Below are 16,808 nucleotides of genomic sequence, written 5' to 3'. Positions count from 1 at the left end.
GATTGTCAGCTTGACACTGATATGATATGAATCAATTTTTGTGATTGTGAATTTCTCTGAAATTAAATCGGAAATAGAGAAATATTTTGTCCCAAGATGGTTGTGCCTAGTCCATTTGTATATTGGGCTCAAACTGATAAGATAATAACCTTGAAAATTGATTTAAAAAATGTCGTCAAGCCCGACGTAGATATTATTGATAATAAGATAAAGTTTTACGGAAAAGGTATCGGTGCGCACGGAGAAACTCAGTACGGATTTAGTTTAGATTTGTTTTCATCACTTAAGTCCGTAAGTACATGAATAAACCTTAAAAATATCGTAATTTTGGACAATTCTGAAAAAGTGATCTGAACACCACCTGGATGTCAACGCCTCTGAAGTTCCTCTGGTGTTGCAAATGTCCATGGGCGTCGATCACCTCTGTGTTCCCATCGCTCATTTCCCCCCTCTCTTATAAAAAAATAATAAAAAATAATTTTTAATCAAACAACATATTTTTCCATCATTTCAGGATCATGAGCAAAGTCCTACAATTAGACTTTATGATAATAGAGTGGAATTGATATTAAAGAAAGAAAAAGATGCTTGGTGGCCCCGACTTACAGCACAGCCCCAAAAGCCCGCATGGTTGAAGGTAATTCATACCTCTACTTGATTTTAGTGATTTAAATATTTATCTGTTTCTATTTTACTTCTTGGGATATTGATATTCTACATTGTAAAGCTTATGTAAACACTAAGAAATATTCTTGTAATATATATCTGTATGTAATATAAAAATAGAATTAGTCTAAACTCCAGAAAATATAGACTTATTTTGCAGAAAAGAAGCTGACACATGTGGCATTTTATGAGCTACTTTTTTTTGCGGTACTGATGATGTTGAGGGTGTTTGTTAGCCTCAAATAAAATATCAAATTCCTCATAAATCTAACATTTCTTCAAAAGTATAAAATAATCCTTTAATACTGTTAAAGAAATGTAATACTTTTGATGACTTTGATATTTCATTTGTTTAAAGAAGTATATTTATATTATTCAAGATAACATTAGAGACGGATTAAGAGATAATGTGATATTTTTTAGATTAATTTTGACCTTTGGAAGTCAGAAGATGGTGTAGATAGTGATGAGGAAGCAAGAGATGTAATGAAGGACTATCCCGGAATGTATGATCAACTTCATAAGGAAGAAATGGGCTATAGAAAAGGTATATTATATTACTAGAATATCTTATAAATCTAAGCATCCACAACTGTCCCTGTACCATGTAGTGTATGCATATACATAGTGTTTGTCTCGAGCTTACACATCATAAGTTCATGTCGAAGAGAGGGGGCATCAGCCGATGTCAGATCTTTGGACCGGCAACACATGTCTGTACATGAATGAGCCAAATATAATACAACAAATGCTACAGAATATATCAAATTTATGTTAAAGATGCATTGTTCTTCCTGTTCTGTCAATTTTTGTTCCCCTTTTCATCTCCTAATAAAACTATTGTTATTACTTAGACTAGGACTATTGGATCACTACAACTGAATACAATTTTTTTTTGGTTATATATAAATGGCATGTCATGAAGTCTTATGTCAATCTTATGATAACTAAAATGTTTGAATACAACAGAAATAACACATTGATTAATTAAGTTGAACGAGACAATATAAAAAATTGAACCCACAAAACATTCCAGTCAAGAAAATATGTTACAGATCTTTCAAATAGATTATGAAAGTAAAATAATTTTATTTTATTACAGAAGATTTTAAAAAAGTATACTTGATAGTATACAATTTATTCCAATTCATTGGTTTTACTTATGTACTTGCGGTGATGGGTGTGCGGTATGCTAAACTGGAGTACGAATCTGTTACGGACACATATGAACATGTAGGCTCCGCTATGAAGTTCCTACAGCTAATGCAGTATCTGGAAGTTATGCATCCAATGTTTGGATATACTAAGGTAGGCTTTAAACGATTTCTAACAACACAACTCGACCAAAGGGGTAGTCAAAAGATAAGGAATATTCCTAAATTTTATTGGTTAAAATTCTTTGAACAAATTCTTAACTAATATTTAGATGGATAGATGTATGTTTGTTTGAAGGTGTCTTCAGATGGGCTGAACGGATCACAATGAAATTTGGCATACATATAGAACATAGTCTGGAAATACACATAGGTTACTAATTATGTTTTTTTTTAATTCTTTGCGGATTAAATCGCGGGCTACAACTAGTTGTTAATAATACTTTCCGTAGGGAATAGATTAAATCTATAGTTTCAATGTAAAATTTCTTTATATTTCAGGGTGGTGTGTTGGTACCATTTTTGCAAACAAGTGGTCGTGCATTTGTATTGTTTGTAATGATAGAGGCTGAACCCAGAATGCAGACGAAACCTGTTGTGTTCTATTTGTTCTTAATATGGGGTCTAATTGAAGTTGTCAGGTAAATTTTATTTTAATTAAATTTAAGGATGTATAGATGTTTGTTTGAAATTTGGCATACATATAGAACATAGTCTGGAAGAACACATAAGCTACTTATAATTTTTTTAATTCAAAGCGGACAGAGTCGCGGAGGACAGCTAGTCTTCATATAAATTTAATTTACGATGTTAGGTAACCATAATCAAATATAATGAAATCACTTCATTTAAATGAAACTTTACATACAATGGACATCAAAACAATTGTTTGCGAAAGTCATTCTCTGATTACAAAATTTATTACAGAATCCTATTTAGTAATATTTACATAAATTTATTTCAGGTATCCATTCTACATAACTCAGATATACAAGAAAGAGATTTATTTGCTGACATGGTTACGCTACACTCTATGGATACCACTCTATCCATTAGGAATACTCTGTGAATCCATTGTTATTCTACGCAATATCCCATACTTTGAAGAGACACAGAAGTTTTCAGTATCAATGCCTAATGAATGGAACTTTGCATTTCATTTACCGTCTTTAATGAGAGTATATCTTTTAGTTTTGACATTCCCCGGCATGTTTTTCGTTATGAGTCACATGCATAAACTAAGAACGGTTAAACTTAAACCAAAAGTAATTATAAAGAAATCTAAGTAAATGTTAAATATATGGGTTGTATGCAATTTTCTGATTTGGTTATTTAAATTTTTATGTAATATTCAATTGATTACATCAAGAAGCATAAATCTATTTGGCATAAACAATTCTATGTTTTTCACAGATACAAAAGTTTATGTGTGTGTATTTTGTTTATATATTTTTAAATTTAATCATTTCATAACATGGGGAAATGGTTTAGTTAACTGTGTGAATTTTTTTTTAGTAAATAAAATTAATTTGTTTAATCTGTGGTTTGTGCATTTAAATCAGACATTATGTCTTCAATTATAGGTGACTTTTTATTAAATATTATTCAATTCCGGACAGTGCAATTAACAATATTAAAAGAACAAATTATTATTTTAAACTTCATAAATATTTGAAACTGTAATAAGATGAGCTTACAGAAATGTGTAACTACTAAGTTTTAGTACTAAGTTTTCTAGAAGTGTATTTGAATTTTAATTGTAAACATGTGTTTCCACTGCCAGGACATCTGTACAAAACTCTTTCATATGAAATAAACAAAGATAACTCTGTTTTTTCATAAATTTCGATATAAGTTTATTCGTTTTTTCCCAGTGAAAACGCACGCTAATATGAAGTAAGAAAATGACATTTATTTATAAGCTTTGTTATGTTTCCAATGTGAATGTTTTTTTTTACGTTTCCAAAAAACTTTTATTTGGTAAATTAAAATAAACAATTTGTTTTAACTATGTTTATTATTATCCTCCCCAAATATGTTTCCGCGCGCACACAATCACAGGCAAGAGTTAGTTACAAATAAAAAAACAATCTCCAATAAAACAAAATTTATTCATTGCAACTACATAAATTACATCTGCACACAATTTTGACTAATTTAGTCCATTTCTCAATATGTTTTCATATGAACAGATTAACAAATTAACTTTGCAACTTAATTAAGCCTGTTGGCTAAGTATTGAGTAATAGACCAAAATAACTGCTTAAGAGCGCAGTTTAATATAAGCTCTCCTAAACCAATCTACTGGGTTGGTGTGTGCATAGTATTCATGGAAGATTGGCTCCACAAGAGTGTCTTGGGGCACAAGCTTGTATACAGGCTCACCATAGTATGTACCAACCTGAAAGATGGAAACAAATGAAAAGGAAGTTACTGTTTGTCAACTTGCATATAATAACTATTAAAAAAAAATATGGGTTTTTAAGGTTTCTGAATAAATTAACAAATATTTATTTAAAAAAAATTTAGGGCACTGCAATAGTGCGAGTTTTGTATGAAATATATAGGTCAATATGTTACCTCCCATCCAGGAACATCTTTCATTAGTTCAGCCTCTGCATCCCGGTTTCTTCTGAGTTGCTTCAAGTACTCCCTGTCGCGTTCAGCCAATAACATCGGGTAAATGGCCATCTTTGAGGATCGCATTTCGACCTCATGTTTCTGGATTCTTAGTGCATTTAATCGATACAAATAGATTGCACCAATGGTCATACCAATGTAACCAGCGAATAGAGTGTACCCTTTGCAAATAATATTGATAAATTAGGTACTTAAAGATTTGATAAGTTTACATTTAACAAAACTAGAATTTTAAATATTGATTGTTTATTATTGCTGCAAATCCTAACAACATAACCTGTATGGCATATTACATAATATTACAAAAAATCATGAATTTTATAAACCATTATTATACTTACCACTAAAGTATTGTTTAGCGGGTACTCTTTTAAAAGGAATCGGTTTATAGCCCCCCGGAGGAGGCAAATCTTGTTTTCGAACGACCTGACAGGCATCGGCCATTTTTGGTTTTGACAATGACAGCAAAAATAATGACGGAAAATTCACATTGAATTTTTAACATTTGACGGAACTTTTTAGATGACAGTGTTTTGAGTTGTCAGAAACAAAAATAGTTTTTATTTTGCCGTTTATTAAATCAATATTTTAAATACTGCTATAGCAACGGGATGAATATTTGATGAACAGTCGTAACTTGATTTTTTTGCTAGTTTTATTGTAATAACTTTACATAACTAAAATGGATTTATCGGAGAATAAAGAACTTCAAGCTGATCTACCGATTATTGACTCGGAAGAAACGGAAATAAAAATAAGACCTGCGGAAAGAGTTAAACTCCATCCAAAAGTACCTATAGAACCATCTTCTTATGGTAAAGGTAAATTATATAGCCGACCTTGGATTCTTCAGGATGGTCGTGAGGTTCCGAATAAAGGAAGTGAAATGCGCGACAGCTTTAAAATTCCTAGGAAATCGAATGCTGGACAAGGTAATCTATACGTGTTCTTATCGTACTTACATGATATATCCAACCAATTTTTTCAATAAAACGATATTATCCGCGCAGGTATACGTAAGCGAATGTTAACAAATTTCTTTTGGGAACAAATACTGGACGAGGTGATCGAAGAGATGTCTACAGTTAACACGTCTGACGAACTTTGTACTGAGTACGATTCACATTATGTGAAAGATCAATTCGTACCACGCAACTTAGAAGAGACTGCTGATAGGACGGTAAGAAAAAATTGTATAAAATACTAATTGGTTAGTCTATGTGCCTGAAGAAAATTATAAACACTGATTTTTAAAGATGCATCTAAAGTACCCGCTGTATGGAACCGGATCTAGCGCGATTACATTCTACAGTGAGACAATGAAAAAGATCGGTCCTGTAAGTAATCGTATTATATACATACCATTGATTCTTATATGACCCAAAATAACGCATCCATTTTTAACAGGGCGAAATATTAGAAAAATTCAGAAGATGTCAATACTTTACGCGACCTATGGAAGAAAGATTGGACGATGGTTGGGTTTTATAAAACCCTCAATATAGTGAGAACTGTTATGCAATCATAGTAATATTTTTTAATTGTTATTGTATCAGATTTCTTTGCTTTTCTCTTCTCTTTTTCTGAATAATAAAAATCTTTGGTGTTGCATTTCAATCTTTCACTGTGTACTTTAATATTTACTAAACTTTCTTGCTATAACTATACGATACTGTATGAATAAGTGCGTTCCTGATATTAAATAACCGTCCAACAATTTTAAAAATAAACTTTATTGTTGCATAGAGTTGGATTAACATCTTTAAAAGAAAAAAAAATGATAAACAGGAGAACTAAGAGATTCCACATCTAAAAAATAAATTAAAACAATAAATCTTCGTCATCCCAATTATGAGGGTAGCAGATGACGTTACCATCTCCCGCGGAATCCGACTGGGATAATATCGGGTCTGTGCGTTGATACAGAATTGTGTGGAAGAATCGGGTACAAGGCGGGTTGGATGTGTCTGAAACGAGTGCTTTTTAATGAGGGTAATAAAAATTTATCTATATTTTCTGTTTTAGATTTACAATCAATAATACCGTGAGAATAGATAGACTCTTCGTCGTCGCGACTCTGACTTTGAACGATCTTTTTTTGATTTTTCTTCGCTTTTACCATTTTTAATCTATGGAATTCTTCCCTTTCCTAAAGAATAAAAAACGTTATTTTTTTGAATTTGCAATGTTCAGTTAATAAATTGCATATTGCTTACTTGTTCTCCCATTTCCATGAGTATGTAAGTTTCCGTGTTGCGTAATTTTGGCATTATAACTTTTTCGATGCCGTTTACTTTGCTGGAATGAATATCGTTATAAGGAATTGTGTACATTGAAATACACATTTAGAATACTTCCACTAACCGTAATGTCGATTTAATCGCTTCATCTAGTAGTAAACATGTGTTCCTTAGAGACGCGAATTTAACAAGAATTCGTACAGCTTCCCTGAAAGCTTTTTTAGCTTCGGTGGTGCGATGGCCGCCGGCGCCGAGTCCTGCGTACTGCAGCGTGTCACTGGCTGTCAAATCTTCTACAGCCTGAAGAGATACTGTCGCAACACCGGATATGTTTTCTGGTGTTCTAAGCACGCGGATTTGTGCCTACAATTTATTATTGAAAAATAGGTGGATATATTTTGACTACTACCAAAGAAACCTATATTTATGTCTGTATACACGCCCAAATATGGGCATATTAAAAATATTGCATCTTTCGCATTATAAGATTCGAGCCGTGAGCGCATAAATGTTTGCAGATAGCACCCAGCGTTTGAGGCTACTGCGAAATTACCTGCCCAACATTTTCAAGAACTAGTGCATTAGATTCTCCATTTGTAAATTTAATAGCTGCTAAAGATATGTATGCCTCTCTGAGAGTATGTCCCAGCACGGCTTGTGTGGCAGACATTTCCACGGCCGCCTGTCTACCCCTAATACGTAGGGCTTCGGTCTTCCTTTTCAATAATTGGTATCCACGAGTTACTTTCTCTTGACGCTGTTTAATTTCTCTCAACATGAATAATGAAGCAGTAACAGGATATCTATTTTCGGTATTCATTATTTTTTTTCCGAATATTTCCTTTTAAAAACTATTGTTGAATTTTATGACACTTTGACAGTTGTCTTTTTTTTAAAATATGAACTTCAAGAATTTCCTTATATACTTTTTCGGCATTAGTGAAAAAAGATTTAACACTTGGAAGATAAGTTGGAAGTAATATAGTAATTCAATAAGTTTCAGCATTAAAATTCAAGATTCTTTTGAAAAATAGCTAAGATCTTGTCACTATTATTTTATTTACGTAATTAAAATATTTAACACGAAGACGCAATACTTAATTTACATATTAATTGATTTAAATTAGAGTACAAAAAAAAATAAAAAGTACACATAGTATTATCTTATTATAAACATTTTCATTAACATTTTTCTATACATTTTATAAATGTTATTTATTCTTTAAATTGAAGTTCATAGATCAATTTTATCGTGGGTTTTCACCGATGAAACATTTAAACCAGTGGTTTCCAAACTTATTTTGTCTACTGCCCACTTCGAGAATAAATATTTTTTTAGCGCCCCCATATTTTATTAGTTATAGTTTAGAACTCTCCGTTAATATACATATATAAGTCACAATAAATAAATTAATTATTGTGCATATATATGTATATTAACGGAGAATTCTAAACGAAACTTTTACTATAACCCGCAACTTGAGACCTGCAGCGCCCACAAGGAGGCGTTATCGCCCACTTTGGGAAAGACTGATTTAAACAAAGACATGCTCTCTTCTTTCAAAGCGAATGAAGGGATGACATGTTTCGTCAGTGGAAACCTACAACTTTATGCATATAATTATGCTAAGAACATAGCATTACACTTAAAAATAATTACACTGCACTAACACGTTCAAACGTTTGTAGCAATTGTACAATAAAAATAATTTACACTTCAAAATACTGTATAGCATTGTCCGTGTTCACACAATTATCTACATTTAGACCGAGAACTATCAGATCACTGGTTACTACCGTCTTGTCCCAATGGAGTATTTCCCAATTGGGACAAAAATGCTGATATCATTCAAGGTCGTTGTCAAGGAAACAGTCCAACTCTCAACTGTCCTGCCAGTAATTGTAATTCCCAGCGGGCGGGGGCACCGGCATGGGAGCTCCGTTGGGAGCCACCGCCGCGCCGTATGGAGAACCCTGAGGAGACCCGAACCGAGGCCTGAACCAAGGCCTGCTGTTGTATTGGTACGGATTGTGGGCATACGCCGCTAAATTTTGACCGGTCGCATTCGGGTAAGGATTCGTCCCTTGGTTCGGTGCGAATGGTACACTGGTTAGGTTGGGCAGATTGGCAGTAGGGTACGCCTGATTCGGAGCTGGCGTGGTAGATGGTGAGAAGCTTGATTGGGGTGTATTCTGAGAGGGAGCGGCTCCCCCGTAGCTTTGGTTTGCTTGTGCCGCGGAACCATTGCCAGGGTTGTACGTTGTCGGGGATTGGGTGGTTGCTGGCTGAGTGACGTAACTCGGAGCTTGTGTGTTGTTGCCGTTGGAGGTGTTGTACGTCTGCCCATTAGTAGTCTGGCTGCCGTTTGTAAAGCCGGTCGTCTGTGTTGCGGTGGTATCGGTCGAGAAGTTTTGTTGTCCGTTATTCTGGACAGCAGTGGTATTGGATAGCGCGTAACCATCTTGTGACGACGATGAGATATAACCAGCTTGGTTTGAGGCTCCATTGGAATTGTCACTGTCCACTGCTGTGTTGGTTTGCCCGTTGCCGTTTGTTGGCGTGTCAGGATTGGTTTGATTGGTGGATATCGTGTATTGAAGGCTGGCGTTGTTCGGTGGGACGCTCATGGTGCTAGTGTTAGACTGGACCATATACTGTGGGGGAATTCCCGTATATTGGGAAGTGGGTGTGATAAATGTAGAGTTTTGAGGTAGGATTTGATGCACCGGTTGTGGTTGCGACACAGGTATAGTCTGGGCGGGATTCGCGAGCGGCGAGGTGGACGGTGCTTGTACTATTGGTATCGTTCCAGCCATAGATAGGTTAGGATTTGCAATCTGTTGACCAGCAAGTGCAGCGTTCAGTTGCTGCGCCGTGAGTTGTGAGTTCAAGTTGATTCCTGTTGGCATGTACTGTGAGTTGGGGGGCATGTTGACGGGCATGAGGGGTACATTGTATTGCATTCCGGCGGGCATGCCCAGCTGGTTGGGCTGCATCACAGTCACATTCTGCCCCGACTGCAGCATCTGCTGACTGATCAGTCCGGGTGGCAAACCTCCTTGGACTAGATTCGGATGATTCGCTGGGATCATGTAAACTTGACTGTTGGGTTGGCCGATAACTGTCGACATTTGGCCAATATTGAGAGGATTCTGTAGAACTGTCATGCCTTGGGGCACTGTTATCATTTGCACGTTCTGCGCTGAGCTTTGTATTTTATTTGTCAAATCCTGTTTCTGTCCATCTTTTGATGTCTGTATTTGTATTGCGTTGCGATCTATTTGCTTTATGTACATTCCTGTACCATCTTGCGTGATGCCCGAAGCTGAGACGCTGTTAAAGAAAATATTTATAATATAATCATAATATCAAAAGCTTATTATATTGGGTTATCATAATATTTGGTATTCATTATCATCATCAGCTCACTATACGCCCCCATTGAAGGGCTCGACCCTTAGTTACGCCTAATTTAGTCCTCTTTCACTTCCCACCCTTTTTCTTATAAAAAAAGGATGGCAAATGGTAGTGGACTTTCCGGATGAGAGGATGCATGGAAAGGGAAATATTTTCTTTCTGTGCATCCTCTCCTCCGTCGATTAAATGTAGGCAACGCATATGCAATTGTATATGTCTATGGGCAACGGTCACTTCGCTGTTTCAGCGATTTCAGGTGGCCGCATGCTCGTTTGCCACCTTATGATATAAAAAAAAAGTTACAGATGACTAGGCCATAGTCAACCGCGCTGCCCCAGTGCGGGTTGATTTCACACATATCTTTGAATATCTTCTCAGATATATGCAGGTTGCATCACGATGTTTTCCTTCACCGTAAGAACGTCGGATAAATGTACTCACTTAGTTTGTTGACCAGAAGACACATGTATGATTGTGCCGTGCGTCGGATTTATTTTCATTCCCATACTGACGACGGTGTTGTCCCTAACTGTGGAATTAAATAAAATGGTGCAACTTATAGAATTTAGAAAATTAAATACTTTCCCATTACGCTGATTGTAAATGGAAATTATTTATAAAGTAGTTTTTAATAACATTACTTGGGTTATGATTAGTACATTTAACTTAAAATTACAAATCTTCGATGCCAGGACATCTCCTTAAATATGTTGCAGAACATTAATGACCTGGTGGGTTTAATTCCATAAAATTGCAATAAATATGAATGCTACGCAAACCTTTATTTGTACGAAATTACGCAAAAGCATCGCAAAATTACGCAATTGCAACACGCAAAAATAAGAGAGAAAAACGCATATGCATTAGAAAATGATGATGTTTACGCAATAAGATAACAAAATTACGCAAAAATTTTGTTCGAGATTTAAATAATCTCACACAGAGGATTAAGGTTTAGGTATGGAAATACCAAAAGATAACTGTACAATCCCATCAACTGCGCTGCAAAATATAAAACGAAACATGAAAAACTAATAAGAAATCAAATAATATCAACTACAAATGGCTACAATAAAAAATAAACTCGGCCAATATTAAAAAAAAATACCTTAAAATACAAAATAAAAAAACGAAATAAATAAAACATCTGCATTTAAAAACGATGAACTGTCAGCCTGCAAATAAAAAAGGATCAAAACTTCTTACACCTTCTAAATTTGCTGGACTAAAGAAAATATTTCAAACGTTACTATTTGATGTTAGTCTTCAAATGGGTCAGGAACTCAGACACATAATAACCTGTGAAATAATACATGCAGGTCAAAAAACTTCCCTTTAGTGGCTATTTTATTGTCCATTGTGGCGCCTCCTAAAATCTGCGACTAAAGAAAAAGACATTCTTAAATCAAGTTATATGTTCAATAAATGTTGGTAAACGCATAAATACAGTTGAACGCTAAAGCAAAATTAAGATCAGGCTTCTATCAAAGAGTAAATGTCGCAAAATGCCCCAAAACAATATTATTTACGCAAAAATATTGAAGAGAAAGAAAGAGTAAAACCTATATGTACATTTAAAACTTCCTCTTGAGTTTAAAAACGAATTGATTCAAAATTCAACAACGAAGACAAAAAAAAACACAACAAAAGATTCACAGCAACGCTAATAAACCTTAAACTATAAATAACATTTTTACAAATAATTAAAACACATAAAGCACATCAAATAGGACAATTAACACTTTATATCAGAGAAAAAAAATCACAATTAATTTTTTTTAAACACTTTCAATGCCACCGAGTTCACTTTGGGTAGTAATGGCATTGAACGTGTTAAGTTCTCAGATACAAAGTGAGTGTAAATCTTCAAGTACCTGCAGTATTCGTCCAGGAGCGGGAATCTCTCGTCGAACTCTTATCCTGGCTTACATGCGACCTGCAGAATTATAATGCTTCAATACACCCACAATGATCATTTCCGAAGAATAAAAAATGAAAAAAAAAAACATCTTAATAGTAATTCGAAAGAGTTTTTCTTTGTTCTTTGTTTAAACCTTATGAAGGGAAAATAATTTAGAAGAAACGCCAATTGCATTTTTTATTATAATTCATTAGACCCAATCATTAACCGTGGGTTTCTGACGCCAAAATCTCTGTATAAGACATATCTTCAACCCTGTCTTTCATCTTTAACATAACAGAGATAGCAATATGTTTTACACGGAGATTTAGAATGTAGAGAATTTGGACTCAGAAACCCACGGTAAATGGCGCGCGATACGATGTTTTTAATAAATTTAATTTCTATTGCTCATCGGCAATCACGCGACGATCACGCGTCGTCAAAGCGTCGCCTCGAACGAGCTGCTACAAAATGGTTCTAACGAGCAATAACCATCAAATAATAATTAATATTTTTTATTATTAATAAATGTACAAGATGAAATTGGAAAACGTGACACCGCATTTAAAGAGCTGAAAGAAATAAACACATAAAAACATTATAAACGGTTTGTCGTTTTCCTCCAAAGTAGATTTTGAACACATGCCCACATTTTTAGCTCCACCAATTTTTCTTTTTGTCCGCTCTTAAGTCTTATAGCTTGATGTTATATATCCTCTAACATTCTATGATAATTAATCTTAAAGATGTAGAAAGAATTTTTACAATCCGGTTGACAGTTCCTGAGATTAGGATGAACAAACTAACCGTGTTTATAATATAGATAATACTTACCCGGCAGGTGCTATAGGTCGCAGTTGGAGTTGACTAGGCGTACCATCTGACAATCTCTTTTGACCTCGTGATTCTTGTGTGTTCTTTGTTTGTGTGGAATTCTAAAATTATCAAGTATTTAAATAAAAATTTAAAAATAGAACTGCAAATTAAAAAAGGAACGGGAATTATTATTGGATTTAAATTAAATATGAGGAATTAATACCTTAATTACTGGAATACTTAATTTTACATTAAGACTAGTAATAAAGGTAGCATTAGGAGTACCACAACCAAACCAATGAGCATGTATGGGAAAGCAAGAGAAGTGTTACTTATAACATACTAGATGTCGCCCGCGACTCCATCGCGTTATTAAAAACAAACTTAATATGTAGCCTATATGTTCTTCCAGACTATGCTATACATCTATGGCAAATTTCAGCGATATCCATGCACCTGTTCCGAAGATATCTTAAAACAAACGTCCATCCATCCATCTAAACATTTGCATTTATAATATTAGTAAGATTCGGTTCCACCGACTCGCTTTATGACGTAAAACATGGCATTGTAAATGTTAACTTTATTAATCAATTTTTGTATTTTTAATCTAATATTTTTCATCATTAAAAAAATCCGCATAGCCGCTAGCAAAAAAAATATGGTAATATTAAATTTAAAAAAAAAATTAATCCAGTAATGAAGTAAGAAAAATATGCATAATAATAAAAGCATACCAAACCTGCAACAAAAATGTAAAGCAAAGAAATAATGAATAATGAAAAGGAATTGTGAAGTAACACATTCAGCGCCACCAACATGTCACAAGTTAAGTTTAATATGAAGCAATCAGTGGCATTGAAGGTGTTAAGGCATGGGATGATCAACTTTGTAAAGTGAATGCTCACAGAAATAATTTGCGGAGAAGTTGCTTGTCCACTCGATATAATATTTATGAGTGAAGCACTGCACACTATTGGCTGTTGGGAAAAAGTCATAGTTAAATATACTAATTATATTTAAATATACTTTATATTTCTAATATATAAATAATATAGTTAAGTTTACTAGTACATAAGAATTTATATAGTTATAATTATGTGTACACATACAGTTATTACCCACTATACATCCTCTCTGTATCGCAAGGTTAGCTGTAAGAGAACTCTTTTAGAGTTAAGCTCACCTGTACATCACTGTATTTCTATGTAATGTTACACTATGTACTTTAAACTGTGTACATATGTTGTTCAAATAATGATAGCATATATTTGTAACTGAATATTATGAACAATACATATGTTTATCAAAAATTATATTGCTTATATCACCAATTATTATTTTTTTTAAATTAAAGTTGTGGTAGAAGCACAATTGCTGTCCATCCAGATATAACATAGTAACAATAAATAATAAGTAAATAAAAAAATTAAGAACATTCCTACCTTTTGATTAAATTGCATTATAGTGCCAGTGGTCTGCAACTGTTGTAGTTGTGTTGCTGACAATGGTAGAGATGTCTGTTGAAATCCACCAGCAGGTGCTATCTGTTGAGTTCAACAATAACCTTCATTATTACTAAGATTTAAAAATCTGCACAGAATTTTAAAAAAAAATTACTAGAAGCCTGTACTTCCAGGCTATGTTCTATGCAATTAAGGCAATTCAAGAAATATCTTTTAACAATCATCCATCTAGACATCTAAAGATTAGCATTTATAATACACACTAGCTGTTGCCCGCCGCGGTAAATCAAATCATAATTAGTAGCCTATGTGTACATCCAAGCTATGTTATACATCTATTCCAAATTTCACCAAAATCTATTGAGCCATTTTGGAGTTCCCTTGTAACAAACATCCATCCATCCATCAAAACTTATGTGTTCATTATATTAGTTAGATTTAAATATTCATCACTTTTATTCTATTCATCCCATACTAATTAAAACTCACCGAAACAAACTGTTGAGGCTGCAGATTAGTCAATCCTGCTTGATTTGATGTAAAGTCTTGAAATTGTTGATATGGTATCAACATAGTCTGAGAGCCTGGTACTGTCCACTGCACTGTGTCAGTTCCTTGAATGTGATACTTTAACTCTTTGTCTCCTTTGTCGGTGCTGTAGAGAATTTTCTGTGAAGCACTTGTGTTTTGTGCAGCGCAGACCACAGGTGTGGCTGTTGCCGAGCTTACTGTTGTTGAATCTCCCGTGGCTAAGCTGGCTTGAGGGAAACTCAAACCGTTTGGAAGTATCATTGACATTGAAGATGGAACACCACTAAGGCGAAGTTGTGTAACATTCATAGGTTGCATGTTTGAGATATCCACAATTTGTGTGTGCCCAAAATTCGGCTGTTGGAGTGTACCTAATTGTTGTGCAATAGGTAAGGATGTGAAGTTAGTGTTAGACACTTGGACTCCTGGTTGAACTATAGGTATTAATTGGCCACTTTCTTGATTTAGTACATATTGCTGTTGGGGTAGTAATTGTAAGACTGTTGGTTGCCGAACTGTCATAAGGGGAGTGCTAGCTGGTGCCATGCTAACAACTGGTGGTAGTACGGTCGGATGTGCTGAAGTAGCTAACGATGATGGCGTAGATAAAGCCACGGTTACTACTGGCGGAGGAACAGATGGTGGAGCTGTCGTTGTAGTCAACGTCGGGGGTGGCACGTTAAGAGGCGGCGGCGGACCCCCTGCCTGCGCAGCACTCCACTGAGCTAACTCAACACGTATAGTCTCAATTAGATTTTGAGCGAGAGATCGCGCGGCAGCCAACGCTTCCGATCTCGTATGGTGAAGAGCCAAATGCAAAGGCTCAAATTTATCACTTTTCAAAATAGCAACCACTCCCGTCTCTGACCGTATGTATTCTAAGTTGGTTCCATTCTGAAATTGTAAGATGAATTATATTTTTCATAATGTAATTGGAAAAATCTTAGGGTGGATGAATATTTACTTACTGGACCAAGCAAACGACTTTTTATATCAAATGCGGCCGGCGCGTTGTCCAAGCCTATGTATACTTTATCTATTAATCCTCCGGACATAATTTAGCCACTGTAATGATTAAATTAAAACGATTTTATCTTATTTTTATTAAATGCATCTTTTTATAGAACGCGTGTTTTGACAGCAATACCAAAGACAAACAAGACAGAGAGATAGATAGAATTTTTAAAATCGATTTTGACACAGGTAAAATAAAATCAATGTCTGTAAAAGTATGGAGTACGGATGAGAGGATTATTAAATACTAATATATATTTAAATGATTGGAGATGAAACAGCAGCTTTATTTTTTTGAATGATTGAGATTCCTATGTTGATTTTAACCGAAAAAAATTTCCTATGGTTCATCCATCCGTTTTATTTTTTTCACTTTTCTTACCCAAGAACATATTGTATTCTTCGTTAATAATTTAAAACTACTTCCTAGATTTACTCAGGTATGTGTTTTCAATGGACAATGTTCTTAGTCTAGTACCAGTACAATAGGACAATAACGTTGGCCTCTCATAAACATTTTTGGCTCACTGGCGCTAGTAGGATAAATAATTAAAATAAAAAAAACACTCAAAATTGGTTAACCATTTATATATCTACAAAACATGATATGCTGTTTCTATATTAATACACGTTTTATGAAAAAATATAACATTGTTAATCTATTTTCTGTTGATCACAAAACTTTTAAGTACTTATACATTATTGAATTATTGTTAGATAATACTTTGTCATGTTTTCAAACTTCTAACTAATGTTTCACAGATCTATAAGGATATTTAATTTATATATTCATAAAATGTTCCAAATCGCGAGTTCCAAGACCAAAATACTTGTATAAAAACATGTTTTATACACGTGTTTAGGCATTGGAGTTTTACGTTCACAATTTCAAATACATAAGTGGATTCATGTAATACGAATGGCAAAACAGCATTAAATTACGAGGTGGGAGAATAATAT

The 16,808-nt window shown here is 34.3% G+C and overlaps 5 protein-coding genes across 8 annotated transcripts; 2 read left to right on the top strand and 3 right to left on the bottom strand.

Moving 5' to 3' along the window:
- Positions 1-3,343, top strand: Hacd2 (3-hydroxyacyl-CoA dehydratase 2). The gene is made up of 6 exons (XM_013314337.1): positions 1-291; positions 515-637; positions 1,090-1,213; positions 1,769-1,974; positions 2,322-2,461; positions 2,785-3,343. Exons 1-6 carry the CDS (start codon positions 97-99, stop codon positions 3,107-3,109), a joined length of 1,113 nt encoding a protein of 370 aa, XP_013169791.1. The 5' UTR covers positions 1-96; the 3' UTR covers positions 3,110-3,343.
- Positions 3,344-3,912: 569 nt separating this feature from the next.
- Positions 3,913-4,902, bottom strand: ND-B16.6 (NADH dehydrogenase (ubiquinone) B16.6 subunit). Its single transcript, NM_001312440.1, has 3 exons — positions 4,802-4,902; positions 4,401-4,621; positions 3,913-4,221 (listed from the first exon to the last, which is right to left on the bottom strand). Exons 2-3 carry the CDS (start codon positions 4,590-4,592, stop codon positions 4,084-4,086), a joined length of 330 nt encoding a protein of 109 aa, NP_001299369.1. The 5' UTR covers positions 4,593-4,621; positions 4,802-4,902; the 3' UTR covers positions 3,913-4,083.
- Positions 4,903-5,023: 121 nt separating this feature from the next.
- Positions 5,024-6,035, top strand: LOC106119328 (uncharacterized). Its single transcript, XM_013314244.1, has 4 exons — positions 5,024-5,392; positions 5,471-5,640; positions 5,717-5,797; positions 5,868-6,035. Exons 1-4 carry the CDS (start codon positions 5,143-5,145, stop codon positions 5,949-5,951), a joined length of 585 nt encoding a protein of 194 aa, XP_013169698.1. The 5' UTR covers positions 5,024-5,142; the 3' UTR covers positions 5,952-6,035.
- Positions 6,036-6,172: 137 nt separating this feature from the next.
- On the bottom strand, positions 6,173-7,588 carry LOC106119369 (V-type proton ATPase subunit D). 3 transcript variants are annotated; one of them, XM_013314296.1, is made up of 5 exons: positions 7,254-7,588; positions 6,825-7,063; positions 6,677-6,758; positions 6,504-6,609; positions 6,173-6,439 (listed from the first exon to the last, which is right to left on the bottom strand). In XM_013314296.1, exons 1-5 carry the CDS (start codon positions 7,518-7,520, stop codon positions 6,282-6,284), a joined length of 852 nt encoding a protein of 283 aa, XP_013169750.1. In that variant the 5' UTR covers positions 7,521-7,588; the 3' UTR covers positions 6,173-6,281. The 3 variants fall into 3 exon arrangements, with proteins under 3 accessions (XP_013169750.1, XP_013169751.1, XP_013169752.1); XM_013314297.1 differs by having other exon boundaries at positions 6,261-6,427; XM_013314298.1 differs by having other exon boundaries at positions 6,261-6,370.
- Positions 7,589-8,160: 572 nt separating this feature from the next.
- LOC106119470 (mucin-6) lies at positions 8,161-15,977 on the bottom strand. 2 transcript variants are annotated; one of them, XM_013314481.1, is made up of 8 exons: positions 15,803-15,977; positions 14,793-15,728; positions 14,283-14,384; positions 13,746-13,817; positions 12,856-12,956; positions 11,993-12,054; positions 10,560-10,647; positions 8,161-10,034 (listed from the first exon to the last, which is right to left on the bottom strand). In XM_013314481.1, exons 1-8 carry the CDS (start codon positions 15,887-15,889, stop codon positions 8,582-8,584), a joined length of 2,901 nt encoding a protein of 966 aa, XP_013169935.1. In that variant the 5' UTR covers positions 15,890-15,977; the 3' UTR covers positions 8,161-8,581. The 2 variants fall into 2 exon arrangements, with proteins under 2 accessions (XP_013169935.1, XP_013169936.1); XM_013314482.1 differs by lacking the exon at positions 13,746-13,817.
- Between the last annotated feature and the right edge of the window lie 831 nt (positions 15,978-16,808).

Source organism: Papilio xuthus, unplaced genomic scaffold (assembly GCF_000836235.2).
Source record: "Papilio xuthus unplaced genomic scaffold, Pxut_1.1 DF827461.1, whole genome shotgun sequence".
Taxonomy (NCBI): domain Eukaryota; kingdom Metazoa; phylum Arthropoda; class Insecta; order Lepidoptera; family Papilionidae; genus Papilio; species Papilio xuthus.
Note: the sequence above shows the minus strand (reverse complement) of the source record. Positions and strands in the feature narration are given on the sequence as shown.

What these genes read in the sequence shown, in the direction of transcription:
- Hacd2 (XM_013314337.1), top strand. Translation starts at nt 97, where the DNA reads ATGGTTGTGCCTAGTCCATTTGTATATTGGGCTCAAACTGATAAGATA. An exon ending in TGTTTTCATCACTTAAGTCC is followed by an intron (nt 292 to 514) that starts GTAAGTACATGA and finishes CCATCATTTCAG; the next exon opens with GATCATGAGCAAAGTCCTAC. An exon ending in GGTCTAATTGAAGTTGTCAG is followed by an intron (nt 2,462 to 2,784) that starts GTAAATTTTATT and finishes AATTTATTTCAG; the next exon opens with GTATCCATTCTACATAACTC.
- ND-B16.6 (NM_001312440.1), bottom strand. Translation starts at nt 4,592, where the DNA reads ATGACCATTGGTGCAATCTATTTGTATCGATTAAATGCACTAAGAATC. An exon ending in AAGATGTTCCTGGATGGGAG is followed by an intron (nt 4,222 to 4,400) that starts GTAACATATTGA and finishes TCCATCTTTCAG; the next exon opens with GTTGGTACATACTATGGTGA.
- LOC106119328 (XM_013314244.1), top strand. Translation starts at nt 5,143, where the DNA reads ATGGATTTATCGGAGAATAAAGAACTTCAAGCTGATCTACCGATTATT. An exon ending in GAAATCGAATGCTGGACAAG is followed by an intron (nt 5,393 to 5,470) that starts GTAATCTATACG and finishes TTATCCGCGCAG; the next exon opens with GTATACGTAAGCGAATGTTA. An exon ending in AAGAGACTGCTGATAGGACG is followed by an intron (nt 5,641 to 5,716) that starts GTAAGAAAAAAT and finishes TGATTTTTAAAG; the next exon opens with ATGCATCTAAAGTACCCGCT.
- LOC106119369 (XM_013314296.1), bottom strand. Translation starts at nt 7,520, where the DNA reads ATGAATACCGAAAATAGATATCCTGTTACTGCTTCATTATTCATGTTG. An exon ending in GCGATTAAATCGACATTACG is followed by an intron (nt 6,759 to 6,824) that starts GTTAGTGGAAGT and finishes TATTCATTCCAG; the next exon opens with CAAAGTAAACGGCATCGAAA. An exon ending in TCATGGAAATGGGAGAACAA is followed by an intron (nt 6,610 to 6,676) that starts GTAAGCAATATG and finishes TTTATTCTTTAG; the next exon opens with GAAAGGGAAGAATTCCATAG.
- LOC106119470 (XM_013314481.1), bottom strand. Translation starts at nt 15,889, where the DNA reads ATGTCCGGAGGATTAATAGATAAAGTATACATAGGCTTGGACAACGCG. An exon ending in TAATGCAATTTAATCAAAAG is followed by an intron (nt 13,818 to 14,282) that starts GTAGGAATGTTC and finishes TTTTCCCAACAG; the next exon opens with CCAATAGTGTGCAGTGCTTC. An exon ending in CTTCTCCGCAAATTATTTCT is followed by an intron (nt 12,957 to 13,745) that starts GTGAGCATTCAC and finishes TGATAATTTTAG; the next exon opens with AATTCCACACAAACAAAGAA.